Below are 14,176 nucleotides of genomic sequence, written 5' to 3'. Positions count from 1 at the left end.
CTTAACTAGGTTAATTAGGGTAACTAGGCAGGTTAGGGTAATTAGCCAAGTTATTTTAATACGATGGTTTGTTAGACTATCAAAAAAAATATATAGCTTAAAGGGGGCTAATAATTTTGACCATAAAATGGTTTTAAAAAAATTAAAAACTGTTTTTATTCTAGCTGAAATAAAACAAATAAGACTTTCTCCAGAAGAAAAAATATTATCAGACATACTGTGAAAATTTCCTTGCTCTGTTAACCATAATTTGGGAAATAATAATATTAATAATTCTGACTTCAACTGTATATGTCTCAACAGTTGAGTGTCTGACACAATATGTATTGTATGATGGATTATAAACACAAAGGTGACTTGACTTCACTGCTCAAAATGTAAAGAAAAATGTGAATCCTCTGAGAATATTCACGTACATATTTATTTTTTCTCATAATGTTGCACTGATCTATATCTATCATTGGCCTGTTAGATAAAGGCCTCTTAACACACAGTAACACAATCTCTGCATTTAATACTTCATAAAATCATCATGTAATTACATTGTAAAATTATTATTCATAATAGGCAAATAGTGAAACAAAATCTTCTGAAAAATGCTATTACCAGAACGCAAAAACAAATTATAACTACTCCTGCATAAAAATTGTAAGTAAGAAAAAAAGGAAGACAATTATTCTTTTATATGAAACATATTTTCAATCACGATATAATAGTCAACATTTGAAGTGACATGACAAAGTTCTCCTCAAATCTTTGAACAACACCCATTCTTGTCGATTTTAAACAAATTTTTTGATCCACTTCAAATATTGTTTACTATATTTATATAATAGCAAGTAACAGTGAATTAAATGTAAATTAAAATTACAAAAAAGAAAGTGAAATAAAGGAGTTTATAGTTAGTTTCTTGTAAAAACCTCAATAATCTTTATGTACAACATTTGAAAAATGTGTCTATTTCTATGCTGTTTGATTTCTATTTTGATGATTTTATTGCGCATCAGACTTACTCTAAAGTGATTATTAATAACTGATTCTCTTATTTCCCTGTTGATCTCTGTAAATCTGTTTGTTTAGGTCTATATTGTATTGTACAATGCATTATAGAAATGAATAAAAGCATGCCTTTCATTAGCAGTCATTAAATGCAAATCATATACTGAGTAATTTCACTCCATACCCTTTGGTGTTACACTGGTCACGCTGCTTTGGGTAGTTGTTGAGTGATGATGGTGATGGTGATGATGATGATGACGGCCATGGTGACGGTGACGGTGACCATGATGATGAGGACGATGTCCATGGTGATGATGACGACCATGATGATGTCGTCCATGATGTCGGGTGTGATGTCCAGTGTGATGGTGACGATGATCTCCATGTCCATGACGTCTATGTCCATGATGTGAATGCATGATGGCCTTTGATTCAACAGTCGCTCTTTCTTTTTGAGTCATGTTCGGACACATGGAATTACCGAAGACGTCTAGATCTATAAGGACAACTCCAATGCCTCCAAAGCCTTGCTGGAGCACCTGGACATTAGACTAGTGTTGATATTCAGTAATACAATATTTCATGATTACGAGCATGCCTGATATTGTTGTGTTGGGCTCTTTAAGATACAGTGAATTATGATTTAAACTCTTAACGACTTTTAAGAACATTCAGATTGTTGTATTGGTGGGTTTCATCACGGCTCAAATGCTTGAAGACTTTCTTATTTTTCACAAAAACAAACAATGTCATATGACAGCAAGCAGTTTTTGTTTTTTAAAGATGTCTAATAGATGTCTAATAGACGTCTAAACATAGTCATCTTGGCTAAAACAAGGCTAAATTTGGGCTGTCAGTAAAAATATACATCTAGGAATAGGCCAAATCTAGACTAGTCATCAAATAAACAGAAATGAATGACTACACATATAAAGGCCGTCTAATCTGTTTATTTGACGACTAGTCTAGTTTTGGACTATTCTTAGACTTCTGTTAGATTTTCACTGACAGCCCAAGTTTAGCCTTGTTTTAGCCAAGCTGTCTACGTTTAGATGTCTATTAGACATCTTTTAAACACAAAATTGTTTGCTGGGATGTTAATATGTCTTAGTTAATGCTAAATAACACATTAAAATCAAAGGTTGTGACAGTTTTATTTGATAGAGATAATAAGTAAGTTAAGATTAGTTTAGGGCTGCACGATACTGGAGAAAAAGGCGATATGCTGTGTTGTTATTGAATAGTGCGATAACAATATTTCCTAAAATATAACATTACCCTAGAAAAATGCTATTTTCATTATACCATAAAAAGTAAAAAACCTAAATTACTTTGACTTGTTACAATTAAATGAATTAAGTTTGACATACTACTGGATAAAACAATATATTTCAATGTTTCCTTCTATTTTAGGGACATTGTGAAATTTGGAGTACTTTTGAACAACAGAGATGATGATTTAACTGCAACTTGTGTACTTATTTTACTGAAATTCTTCATTCATAAATGCAAAATTTTAAAACAACTCCTCAATTGAGTGTCTTTAAAAAAGTGTTTGCTACCTATGTAGAAGCTTTAAAAATAATGAAGGGTGAGAAGGCTAAACTTCTGATGGTAGATGTAACAAGTTTTAGTAATTTATTTATGACGAGCATAAGTATTGTTCGCTATTAATAATATTGTTAATTTATTATTATTATTATCATTATTATATTGACATGGAAAGGAAACTATTTGTACTGTAATAAAAGTATTATTATTAGTATTATTATCATTATTATTATTATTATTATTATTATTATTATTATTATAGGAAGGAAATCATTTGTACTGTACTGTTCTATTCTTGTTCTCTAAAATAAATGACTAAGACTTGTTACACCTAAAAGAAATAACTTAATTTATTACTAAAAACTGTCATAAATTAAGTTTTTTAAGTCTAATTCATTAAATTGTAACAAGACGAAGTAATTTGTTTAAGTTTTCACTTTTTCCAGAGTAGTTTTGGTTCATCTTTTTTATTCAAATAAACCGATAAAGAATATTTTTCAGATCTAATTCGGACTAAAAAACGTGTCAGGATGAAAATCATGCAGTCTTTAAATAGTCTATGAATGAGTGAAAACTTCAGTAGATATTCTGACTGTGATTGGCTGTTGTCTTTTTCCTCTCTTGTCTTGACTCCTGTCATTAGTGTTTATTTTAAGCTCTAGGTTCACCTTTGGGCTGCTCTAGTCAATAGCAGAACAGCAACTACTCAGGAGGTGGGGACAAAGATAGTAAGGGCCCATCTGATTGGTCAAATTTCAATGAACAATAAATAAAATAAACGTAATTTATCACAGTGGTTCCCAACTTTTTGCCTGAGACCCCCTTTTCCTCCAAAAAAAATTGTAAGGCCTGCATCGTCTGCAAATGTCTTATTCATTTGGTTGGCCTGATGCTTTCGTTAGCAAGAACTTTGGTGCAGATAATGCACTGTAGCTGTCTTGGTATTTCCTGCATTTCATGTTTCCAGTATTGCTACCGCTGTGACCTGAAATGCTTGGAGCATCCTCACCCGGGTCCAGTAGGCTTGGGTCATTACTATTAGCTGCTGAAGGTGAATTACAAATTTGTTCATTTTTTGGTCAGTCAGGGGATAAAATTAACTTAAGGCAACATGATCATTCTCCTAATTTTCCACTGCTAAAAATGTTTTAAAAATATGACGCAACCCCCAACAGATATCGTTGAGGCCCTCTTGTTTGCCAGGACCCCCCTGTTGGGAACCGCTGATATCACACATCTGCGATATGTATATTTGACATACTATTATCACATTAATGATAATTTTGCTGTATATTGTGCAGCCCTAGTTCAGTTATATTTTTTATACTTATTTCAACATAGCTTCTGTAACAATTGTAGCCATTTCTTACTGTTCATGTTAATGTACTGTATTAACTAATGTCTAGACATTATACTTAAAGTGAGATTTTGAGATTTAATTAGATTGTGAATCTTTAAAAAAAAAAGTTTATTATATAACAATTGAAGTAAACTTTCTTGCATCTAATGTCAATTGTTAATATCATGATAAAAACATCAGTTATCACAACAAGAAACTCTGATACAGTCATAATCCTGCAAAACGTAAGTAAACGCAGCATCATTTGTTTTGGTTATCTATTAATTTCATTCTTTAATCTGTATAATTTACTTACCTCTTTGACGGGACTTTGTCCATCCGAGACACTTGTTAATGTAATGAACTGCTCTTGTCCACTTTTAACAGCCTGACACACCTGAACACAAGAGATTCAGACAATTAAATAATATCAGAAGCTAATACTTAATGCTAAGCTAGTGCTATCTTCGGTTATGGCATACCTGATTGCCCAGGTATGAGTTCAAAACGTGAACATGATCCTTCTTTCCTTCCTCTGCAGTCGTATCATCATGTTTGGGATGATTTCTGTGGTGATACCTCTGAAGAAAACCAGGCATGACTAGATCCAGCTTCTGCAGGTCAACCTGTTGGTCCTGCCAGTGTTGGGCTGTTTTGCTCTGTTAAAAGGAAAATTAAAGTGTTTGTTCACCAAATATAAAAATTCTGTCATTAATTACTTACCCTCATGTCATTCCCAACCTAAGACTATATTTTCTGAACACAAATCAAGATGATGATTTGATGAAATCTGAGAGTTCTTTGAGCCTCTATACACAGCCATGGTCCCAAGACACACAGAAGTGTTCTTGTAGATTTGTATGGTTTAAACACTGAAATTACATGGAATGTTTTGACAATGTTTTTGGTTTCTTTTCTGGACACACCTGAACACAAGAGTTTCGGACAATTAAACAATATCAGCTCCCAGAGGAAGCTAATAATTAATGCTAAGGTAATGCTATAAACGACTTGGGACTGTTGCTGTCTGTGGAGAATGAGAGAGCTCTCGGATTTCATATAAAATGTCTTAATTTGTATTCAGAAGATAAACAAAGTTGTGGGGGTTTGGATCAACATGAGGGTGAGTAATTACTAACAGAGTTTTAATTTTTGGGTGAACTAACCCTTTAAATACAGACTCTGAATGCTAATATGCTAACGGCTAAATTGTGATATACCCAAACATGACAGATCTGCATCATTGCTGGTACTAAAACAGCATTCATTTTAAATGGTTTGTTCACCCCGAAATACAAATTCTGTCATCTTTTACTCCCCCTTGTGTTGTTTCAATCCCATAAGACTTTTATTCATGTCCCAAACACAAATGAATATATATATTTTTTGATAAAATCTAAGAAATTTCTGACCCTCCAATAAAAGTGCATTCACCCAAAACTCTAATACTTCAAAACAATCATTAAGAGAATGAAAAATAAATGCATGAATGAATGAATTAAGCTGTTTATTTCTTCTGAAGAGACAATAAAGAACAGATTTAATTTAGCTTTAATTCACGCATCATCCAGCCTGAACCTTGTTTGAATGTCACTGGTTTAAAGCAGGGGTGCCCAAACTCAGTCCTGGAGGGCTGGCGTCCTGCAAAGTTTAGTTCCAATCCCAATCAGACACACCTGGGCTAGCTAATCCTGCTTTTACTTGGCTTTCTAGAAATATCTGTGCAGGTGTGTTCAGGCAAGTCGGAGCTAAAATCTGCAGTTTGGGCACCCCTGGTTTAAAGCAAGCATGCTTGACCTTGTATGAGCAAACATGATGATAATTAATAATTATGGTTATATGCAATGAAAAGCTAAAATGAACAAATATGCAGGGTTCTTTTTAAGAATCGTTTGATTCATACAGATTATTTACTAATTTCTTTTAAACATTTATTATTTGTTCACATTTTAAGCATCAAAATTTTGGTTGAACACATGAATCTTGAAGGAACGTTTTAGATTTAATAAAACAAAGATGAAAATATTAGTATTTGTGTTGGAAGATGAATGAATTCCTAATGGTTTTAAAATGACGTTTCAACCAAATTCTTTAAGCTGCAGATGCAAAAAAATAGTTACAGTCCAATCTTTTTTTTCTTTTGAGATAATTTAAGTCAAATAAATTGTGTTGTGCCAATTAATAATGTTTTTATTTAACTGCCAAAAATGCTCATAGAGGCGCATGGAGGGTTAATCACATTATGCAGTCTGCACTATATGTCATATTTTTGTAGGCCAAAAACGGGAAATGAGCTTGCATTTTTAGAGTTTCGATTACGCTGTCTTCAATTCATCGGGTTTGTGGTCAAATTACTGAAATTAGGTCTTTGGTTAGCACAAGAAGTGCATGAAATGTTTGTTTTATCCTTTGACATAAACCACAACTCTAATACTCATTTTTTGGGGTGTCTTAAGTGTCTAATTGTGTCTACAGATGTTGCCAAATGCAGTATAATGTCTTCCTTTTAAACAAATAAACTCATCTACTCACTACGTCTGCTTTCAAAGCCTCACTACACTTATAAATACACTTTTACAAACTACTCTAACTTAAAGTTTTAATGGAAAAAATTTTTAAATAATGATTTAAAGCAGCAGAGGTGCCCAAACTTTTTCGTATGAAGGCCCAATAACCAAATATCATTATGAGCCATGGGCCAAAGGTAAATATATAACTATATTACATTAAAGTTACATTAAAGTTGTCATGGGTAATTTCCTAATTTATTTCCTGATACTTTAAAATAAATAGAAAACATTATATTAAATCGTATTAGCTAATGCATTATAACTTTTTAAATGATAACTTATTGCAATAAAAACAAACAATCACATTTACACCACAGTGCAGTTCAATACTGAATACTTTAGTCAAGCAGAATCTGCCTTGGACTTGATTTGCTCACCAAAGTCTTGGCATTGTCGGTGACAGATGTACATTTAAATAAAATCGGATTAATTTACACCATTTAATTGAAACATTTAATTTCAGTAAGCTTTTAACAATAAAACAAACAAAGGGTTATGTTAAATTTGAACTGACAATCTTGAAACCATTCCCATCATTCTTCCTTTCTTCTCAGAGGTATGCCGGGCCAAATCAAAGGTTACCATGATGGGCCCTACTTTGGGCATCACTGAATTAAAGAGTTGCAATTTCAGTCTACATTAAGCTTATTTTTTATATTTAACGATTTTTTTTTTTGAAGATGATCATAAAATGTGTGAGAATTATCAACTTTTGTTAGTCATAAACATTATTTATCCAAATACCAATAGCAATGTCCTATTGGGATTTTGTGGAGGGAATTATGTGTTGAATATCTACAAAAGTATCTCAATACTTTATGCATTTAGCCAAAAAAAGATGATCAAATTGTAATAAATATGAGCAATTTACAATGTACTGTCCATCCGTTTGGAGCTGAGCAGGCAGAATGGAGATGAAGTCCACATACCTTTAGAAAAAAAGGAGTGTAAGTAGAAAAATAAGCACAACAAACGCAATACAGTATACTGGTGCGTGAGAATGATACTGACTGTGAAAGTGTCTGCTCATCATAACTGGCCACAGTTTTGTCAGTGGTCTCCTTTACAGATGCTGAGAGAAGAAGAGGACGTGTTTCTTCATCAAACACACCTTTTAGACTCTGCAAACAAAATTAAGGCTAGCAATTTACATATTTTTAAAAGTCAAGCTCATTAGGAGGTGTTTTGTCATCTCAAAAGTAGTCCTTGCCTTGAGAAAATGAGTGAAAAGCTCTGTGTCTGAAGGGGTGCCATCCAGCCAAATCAAATTTAGACCATCCAGACGTTTTTCTTTCAAATATGTCAGCAGAGTTTGAATGAAACTCCCAACACTAGCTTCATTTGCAGACATCAGTTTCAGCCTAAACAACAGCAGATTAAGATTTATTTAGATGCTAGCATGGAAATAAAACTGCATTTATATATAAATTTATATACATTCAAACCCGAAATTATTCATACCCCTGGCAAATTCTGACTTATATTCAACCAGCAAGGAAATGACACAGGCTTCTCCCAAAAGATAAGAAGAGAATGTACAAGAGGCATCATTGTGGAAAAAAAAAATATTTCCCTGCTTTTATTTACATTTGAACAAAAACATTAAGTCAGAATTTGCCAGGGGTATGAAAAATTTAAATGTTGATATATATATATATATATATATATATATATATATATATATATATATATATATATATATATATATATATATATATATATATATATATACACACACACACGCACAATAATTCTGTCTGGTTCTTGAATCTGATTGGCTGATAGCCCTGCAATATTCTGCCAGTAACAGCACTCATACTGCCTCTTCACTCTTCACCATTGTGTATTACTTCCGCCCACATACAGCAACAAGCAGTGGACACTCTAAAGTTTGACAAATATTGCTTCTGTTGGACAACAATGTACTTTTTAGTCAAGAAAGTAGTTGTTTAGATTACAAATATGCAGTTTATTTATAAGGATAGTGCCTATTTAAAAATATTTATAATTTCTGAGAGACAGTGCGTCGGTGGCCATTAGCCTGTCTTTGAGCAGAGAAATAGTGTAATTTCAAACTACAGCTGATCAAATCATTATTAAACAGGTAAATGATTTTCTAAGTCTATCTCTCTGTTTTTTGTATGTTTTAATGCTGTATTTATACCACAGTAATAATTTGATCTCCCGATTGCAACAGAGAAATACTGGGAGATATCTCTGTAGACTGATAGCATTTCAGTGTATATCATATATTAGACATTACGCTAGAAAATCATTCAAACACTAGTTCTAAAGTGACGTTACTACATGGGCAATAGTTTCTGCTGTTCTGACGTCAGCTGCAGATGTAAAAGAATGGCGGAAGAAAGTAGTTCCTAATACAAAAAGGTTTTTAGACTCTTCTTGTTTGATATCTTTTTTTATACACATGATTATGCCATCAAACTGTTGTATAAACGCAAGATGTGGCTGTATATCAGCACTGGTGGGACGCAAAGGCACGCCTCCCACCAGTGCCGATATACAGCCACAACGCACTACTACTCGTGTGATATTTCTCATATATATATATATATATATATATATATATATATATATATATATATATATATATATATATATATATATATATATATATATATATATATATATATATATATATTTTTTTTTTTTTTTTTATTATTTATTTATTTATTTTTTATTTTTAATAAAAACATAGAAATATCAATATAAAACTACCTAATAGCATTTCATTATATTAAATGTAATTTATATAAGAAATGTCTAATTAAACATTTTTATTGTTATTATTATTATAATTATGATTATTTTATTATTATAAAAAAAAATAAACTTTTGTACCTTGATGATTTGATCTCCAGTCCAAGCAAAATCTTTAAAGCTGAATTTCTGTGGGAAATATAAATAAATAAACATACTTTTTTTTACATGTTTTGTTTAATTTATGTTGGAGTAATTAAATAACTTAAACAAAAACCTTCAATATAGACAAAAAGTAAATACATATACATCTACTACTACTATTACAACACTGACTACTACTACTACACCTCCTCCTCCTACTACTACTACAATTTTAAACAAAAATAAAATGGACACAAAAATATCAATATCAATACCAAAATACAATTTGAAGTACAATTATCAAAGCTACAGTATGTAACTTTTGAACCTGAGTGGTTAATAAATAAGACTGCAAGCTCACTGCAAAAAACATTACGGCCAGAGCTACTTCTCAGCAGCAGGGATCGACCCAACTGACCTAAAATAGTCCCAATATAATAACTTAATAATTTATTCACTTTCCTTCGACTTAGTCCCTTTATTTTATCAGGGGTCGCCACAGCGGAATGAACTGCCAACTTATCCAGCATGTTTTACACAGCGGATGCTCTTCCGGCCGCAACCAAGTACTGGGAAACACCCATACACTCTAATTCACACACATACACAATGGCCAATTTAGTTTATTCAATTCACCTATAGTGCATGTCTTTGGACTGTGGGGGAAACCAGTAACAAACACATAAACGCCATCTGGCCAAGCCAGGGCTCGAACCAGCGACCTTCTTGCTATGAGGCGACATTGCTAACCATCGTGCCGCAATAATAACTTATTATAGGCTCAAATTAGACTAAAACACAGTTTGGAAGATGGATTTATAACGCACTCGTATGCGCTCATGAAATAAATGTTGCAAGTTTTGAACAACAAAAAACTGAACCATTAACAAACAAACAACCCAAACAATGGTCTGTCATCCCATTGTTAATTAAATGAAGACTAGTTCAGTTTTCTATTGAAACAGATATGAAAAATCAGACCTCTCCTTCATCCTTTGAATAGTGTGGTAATCATCCTCCGTCAGGCTCTGGAGGTAAAGCTCATCATCGCTGGAGACGGAGGGCAGAATGATGTGAGTGCAGGAACCCTCACGAGTGCTCGGAGTCAAAACATCCAGATAACAACTCAGTCTGCTGTGATTCCTCTGAGCACCTGAAACACCAGTCAAAGACACTATCCAGTCACCATTTACTCGTCCTGAAGTAATATCTTCTTATGTGTTCAAAAGAAACAAAAATGTTTGGAACTGACTTTTAAACACAAAAGAAGAAAACTCATTGCACTGAAAACCCATTGACTACTGTTGGATGCTGGTTTCTGACATTCTTCAAAATATCTTTTTGTTTGTTTGGAATGAGTTGCATTATTTATTTGTTCTTTGGTTAGGTATCATTTTAAAGCTTGTTGCGCCTCACCACCACAAATGTGCTGAGAACTGAAAACAGAATGACATTTTAAACAGCTACTACAATCTTACCCACTGAAACCACCAGGCACAGGAACGCAAAAGCTGAAAAACAATAGAAAACAGTAATAAAGATTATTTGTGATTGATACGTTGATATGCGACATCTTACAAAAACGATCATGAGAAATTGATATGTTATTTTGGTTTGTTGGTTTTTTTCATGAAAGTTAGGAGGTCTGTGGCTGTTTCAGTAGAGAAACCTATATAATATCCCACATCCTGATGTGCTTGTAAGTGTTGTTACAAGCAGTACTCAAATGTTCCATTTTGTAGCAATTGAATATGATGCAATTATGCAACAGCTTAAATGCATTTATTTAAATATGGATTTTGTTACATTTTGTAGAATTTGTAGTAGTCTTCAGATTCCAAACATCAATTAGCAAGATCAAGTTCAATTAGCAATAGTTATTTTAAATACAGTATTAATGTACAGGATTTCAAAATTTTACTGTTGGTAAGGAATTCTTTTATGTTTTTAACAGAAGTCTGTTTTGCTGACAATTTCTGGATTTCTTTGAAAAAAAAATCATTAAAATGTTTTTTTTTTTGTGTGGAAATTTTTAGATTTTTATGATTATTTGATGAATAAAAGGTTAAAACAACATAATTTACTCCAAAATAAGCATTTGTAACATTATAAATATCACTATATGTATATAAATATCACTATATATATATATATATATATATATATATATATATATATATATATATATATATATATATATATATATATACACATAAATACATACACATATATTTTTCTTTTTCAAATATTTCCCAAATAATGTTTAACAGAGCACATCATTTTTCACAGTAATTACTAATATTTTGTATATATTGTTTTATTTTGGCTAGAATAAAAGCAATTTTATTTTTTAAACCATTTTAAGGTCAATATTATTAGCCCCCTTGTATTAGTAAAAAAACAGCTATATCAAATACAACACCTCTATATTTTTTTAATTGTCTACAAAACAAACCATTTTTATACAATGACATGCCTAATTACCCTAAGTTGCCTAATTAAGCCTTTAAATGTCACTTTAAGCTGAATACTAGTATCTTGAAAAATATCAGCAAAATATTATATACTGTCATCATAGCAAAGATAAAAGAAATCAGTTATTAGAAATGAGTTATTAAAACTATTATGTTTAGAAATGTCTTGGAAAAATCTTCTGTCCATTAAACACATCGGGGGAGAGATATTTGTAAAAAATCAATTTAACAAGAGGGCTAATAATTCTGATTTCAACGATAGATAGATAGATAGATAGATAGATAGATAGATAGATAGATAGATAGATAGATAGATAGATAGATAGATAGATAGATAGATAGATAGATAGATAGATAGATAGATAGACAGACAGACAGACAGACAGACAGACAGACAGACAGACAGACAGATAGATAGACAGACAAATAAAGAATATTGAACAAAATATGTAAATGGATATTACATTTACATTTAGTCATTTAGCAGACGCTTTAAAACATTATATATATTTTTTGTTCAATGGATTAATATATTATATATGCATATTATCCAATATATTACAATATTTAAGAAAAAAACTGAAAATAAATTGTACCAAAATAGCATTTTGAAAATTATAACAAAATGATGTACTTGCCTCTGCTGATATGCATTGTTCCTGCAGAAGTCACTGCTGCTGTGTAGTCTGGTAAAAACAGCCTGTATATCATAAACATACAGACAGAACTTCCTGTGTCAACATTTAGCCCCAATAGTTCCCCTTCTGCTTTCACACTTCGCTGATCATAAACCCACATCCTGAAGCCTGTAGTGCCATAACAGGCCTCTCTACCTTTCTTTCTTTCTGCACATATCAAGTTCAAATTTAACCAGTATACTGATTGAATATTTTGGGGTTTTCAGCCAAAAACTGAGATCACAAAGACATTACTTGATTATTACACATTACTAACCTGAATATAATTACTTGACAACGCTGCAACTACAACTTAATTACGTTTACATTTAAATAATTACATTTTCTGCTGACATATTTCAGATATTTGATTAAAGTCAGACATTTCTTGCAGTCAGAAGTAGGCCTAATGTGTAAGACTTTAACCCTGGGTCCTTCCTAACCTCAAATAAACGTTATCCTAAATTTGCTTCAAGCTGCTCATAATTAAACCGGAATAACTGTTCAAATCCTGGGTATTCATAATTGATGATTCACATATAATCCTAAACCCTGGGTTGACTTGCTTATTTGCATATTTGCCGTGTCAGCGTCACTGACTAGAGGAGAAGCAGCACGTGTCCTGTTTATATAAACACTAGCACGAACTCTCTCGTATTACAGTGTATATTGCAGACTTGATAACACAGGCTAAAATAAGTTTCCTGAATTTACTTTTCAGACTATAAAGGTAATTACGAAATGGTTTCCTCTCAGAAAAAAAGTTAATTTATTGCCTTCACAAACGCTGAAACCACTGTTTGTTCAACGTAGTTTTCGTGACTGTTCAAGGCACGAAACTGCATGACGTCCATTCCTAACATCTATGTAACCATTTCTTCATTGAACGTAAGAAAAAACGTTTATAGGTTGTACAGTACGTCTTTTTGAGTGTTTAAATATGTCTTTTATGCTGAATTTATTTAATACTGAATTTTTTTACACTGTAAATCTCAAGAGATGAATTTGGAAATAGTCCGCAGCTCGTTTCTATATGTAATATGTGTTAGTGACAATAAACCTGCAATCTCATACGTTTTACAAGTATCAGCTATTGTGAAAGAGTTATTCACCTAAAGGTGGGTATAGTAATATTATGACACAAGTTTGAATTTGAGAAATACTTACTTCTGAAAATGTTCCTTAAATGTAATTAACAATATGTCTTGAACATATGTTGATGGGTTTAAAGACTGATCCTCTTCCTCATTCCAGATTAACCTGTTTCAACCTGCAAACAGCATATCGCCAACACTTTAAAAAAGGACTGAAAGTCTCAATAAACCTGTAATATGAATTAAATTAAGTTTAACATTTTACATTTGATGATACAATTGACAAGCCACTACCTGAACATACTACTAGCCACCATCTGAGGTAAAAGCAACAGAAGAGGCGGAAGTTGTGGGAGTGGTGCCCTCTGCTGCTGACAAATGCAAACGTTTGCTCTAAACACCGCAAAAACAACCCATTTTCGTTTGTTAGTGAAATACGTCACAATAGCCACGGCCACCCCAATATGATTTTGCTGTTGATATTATTCATTTAAATGTACTTGCGTAAATTCACAACATTTCAATAAATAAGCAAATAAAAAACAAATAAATACATTCCCCCTTTATAGTAATGCCTTTTGTTCAGTTTGTTCATTTGTTTATTAAT

At 32.2% G+C, this 14,176-nt stretch overlaps 1 protein-coding gene across 1 annotated transcript; it reads right to left on the bottom strand.

Annotated features, from left to right (window-relative positions):
- Positions 1 to 399: 399 nt before the first annotated feature.
- hrct1 (histidine rich carboxyl terminus 1) lies at positions 400 to 13,947 on the bottom strand. The gene is made up of 12 exons (XM_056449929.1): positions 13,864 to 13,947; positions 13,643 to 13,745; positions 12,437 to 12,498; positions 10,803 to 10,835; positions 10,306 to 10,477; positions 9,322 to 9,369; positions 7,670 to 7,820; positions 7,471 to 7,580; positions 7,331 to 7,388; positions 4,372 to 4,548; positions 4,206 to 4,286; positions 400 to 1,538 (listed from the first exon to the last, which is right to left on the bottom strand). The coding sequence occupies exons 3-12, from the start codon at positions 12,450 to 12,452 to the stop codon at positions 1,173 to 1,175; spliced, it is 1,212 nt and encodes a 403-aa protein (XP_056305904.1). The 5' UTR covers positions 12,453 to 12,498; positions 13,643 to 13,745; positions 13,864 to 13,947; the 3' UTR covers positions 400 to 1,172.
- Positions 13,948 to 14,176: the final 229 nt, after the last annotated feature.

This window comes from Danio aesculapii, chromosome 23 (genome assembly GCF_903798145.1).
Source record: "Danio aesculapii chromosome 23, fDanAes4.1, whole genome shotgun sequence".
NCBI lineage: Eukaryota > Metazoa > Chordata > Actinopteri > Cypriniformes > Danionidae > Danio > Danio aesculapii.
Note: the sequence above shows the minus strand (reverse complement) of the source record. Positions and strands in the feature narration are given on the sequence as shown.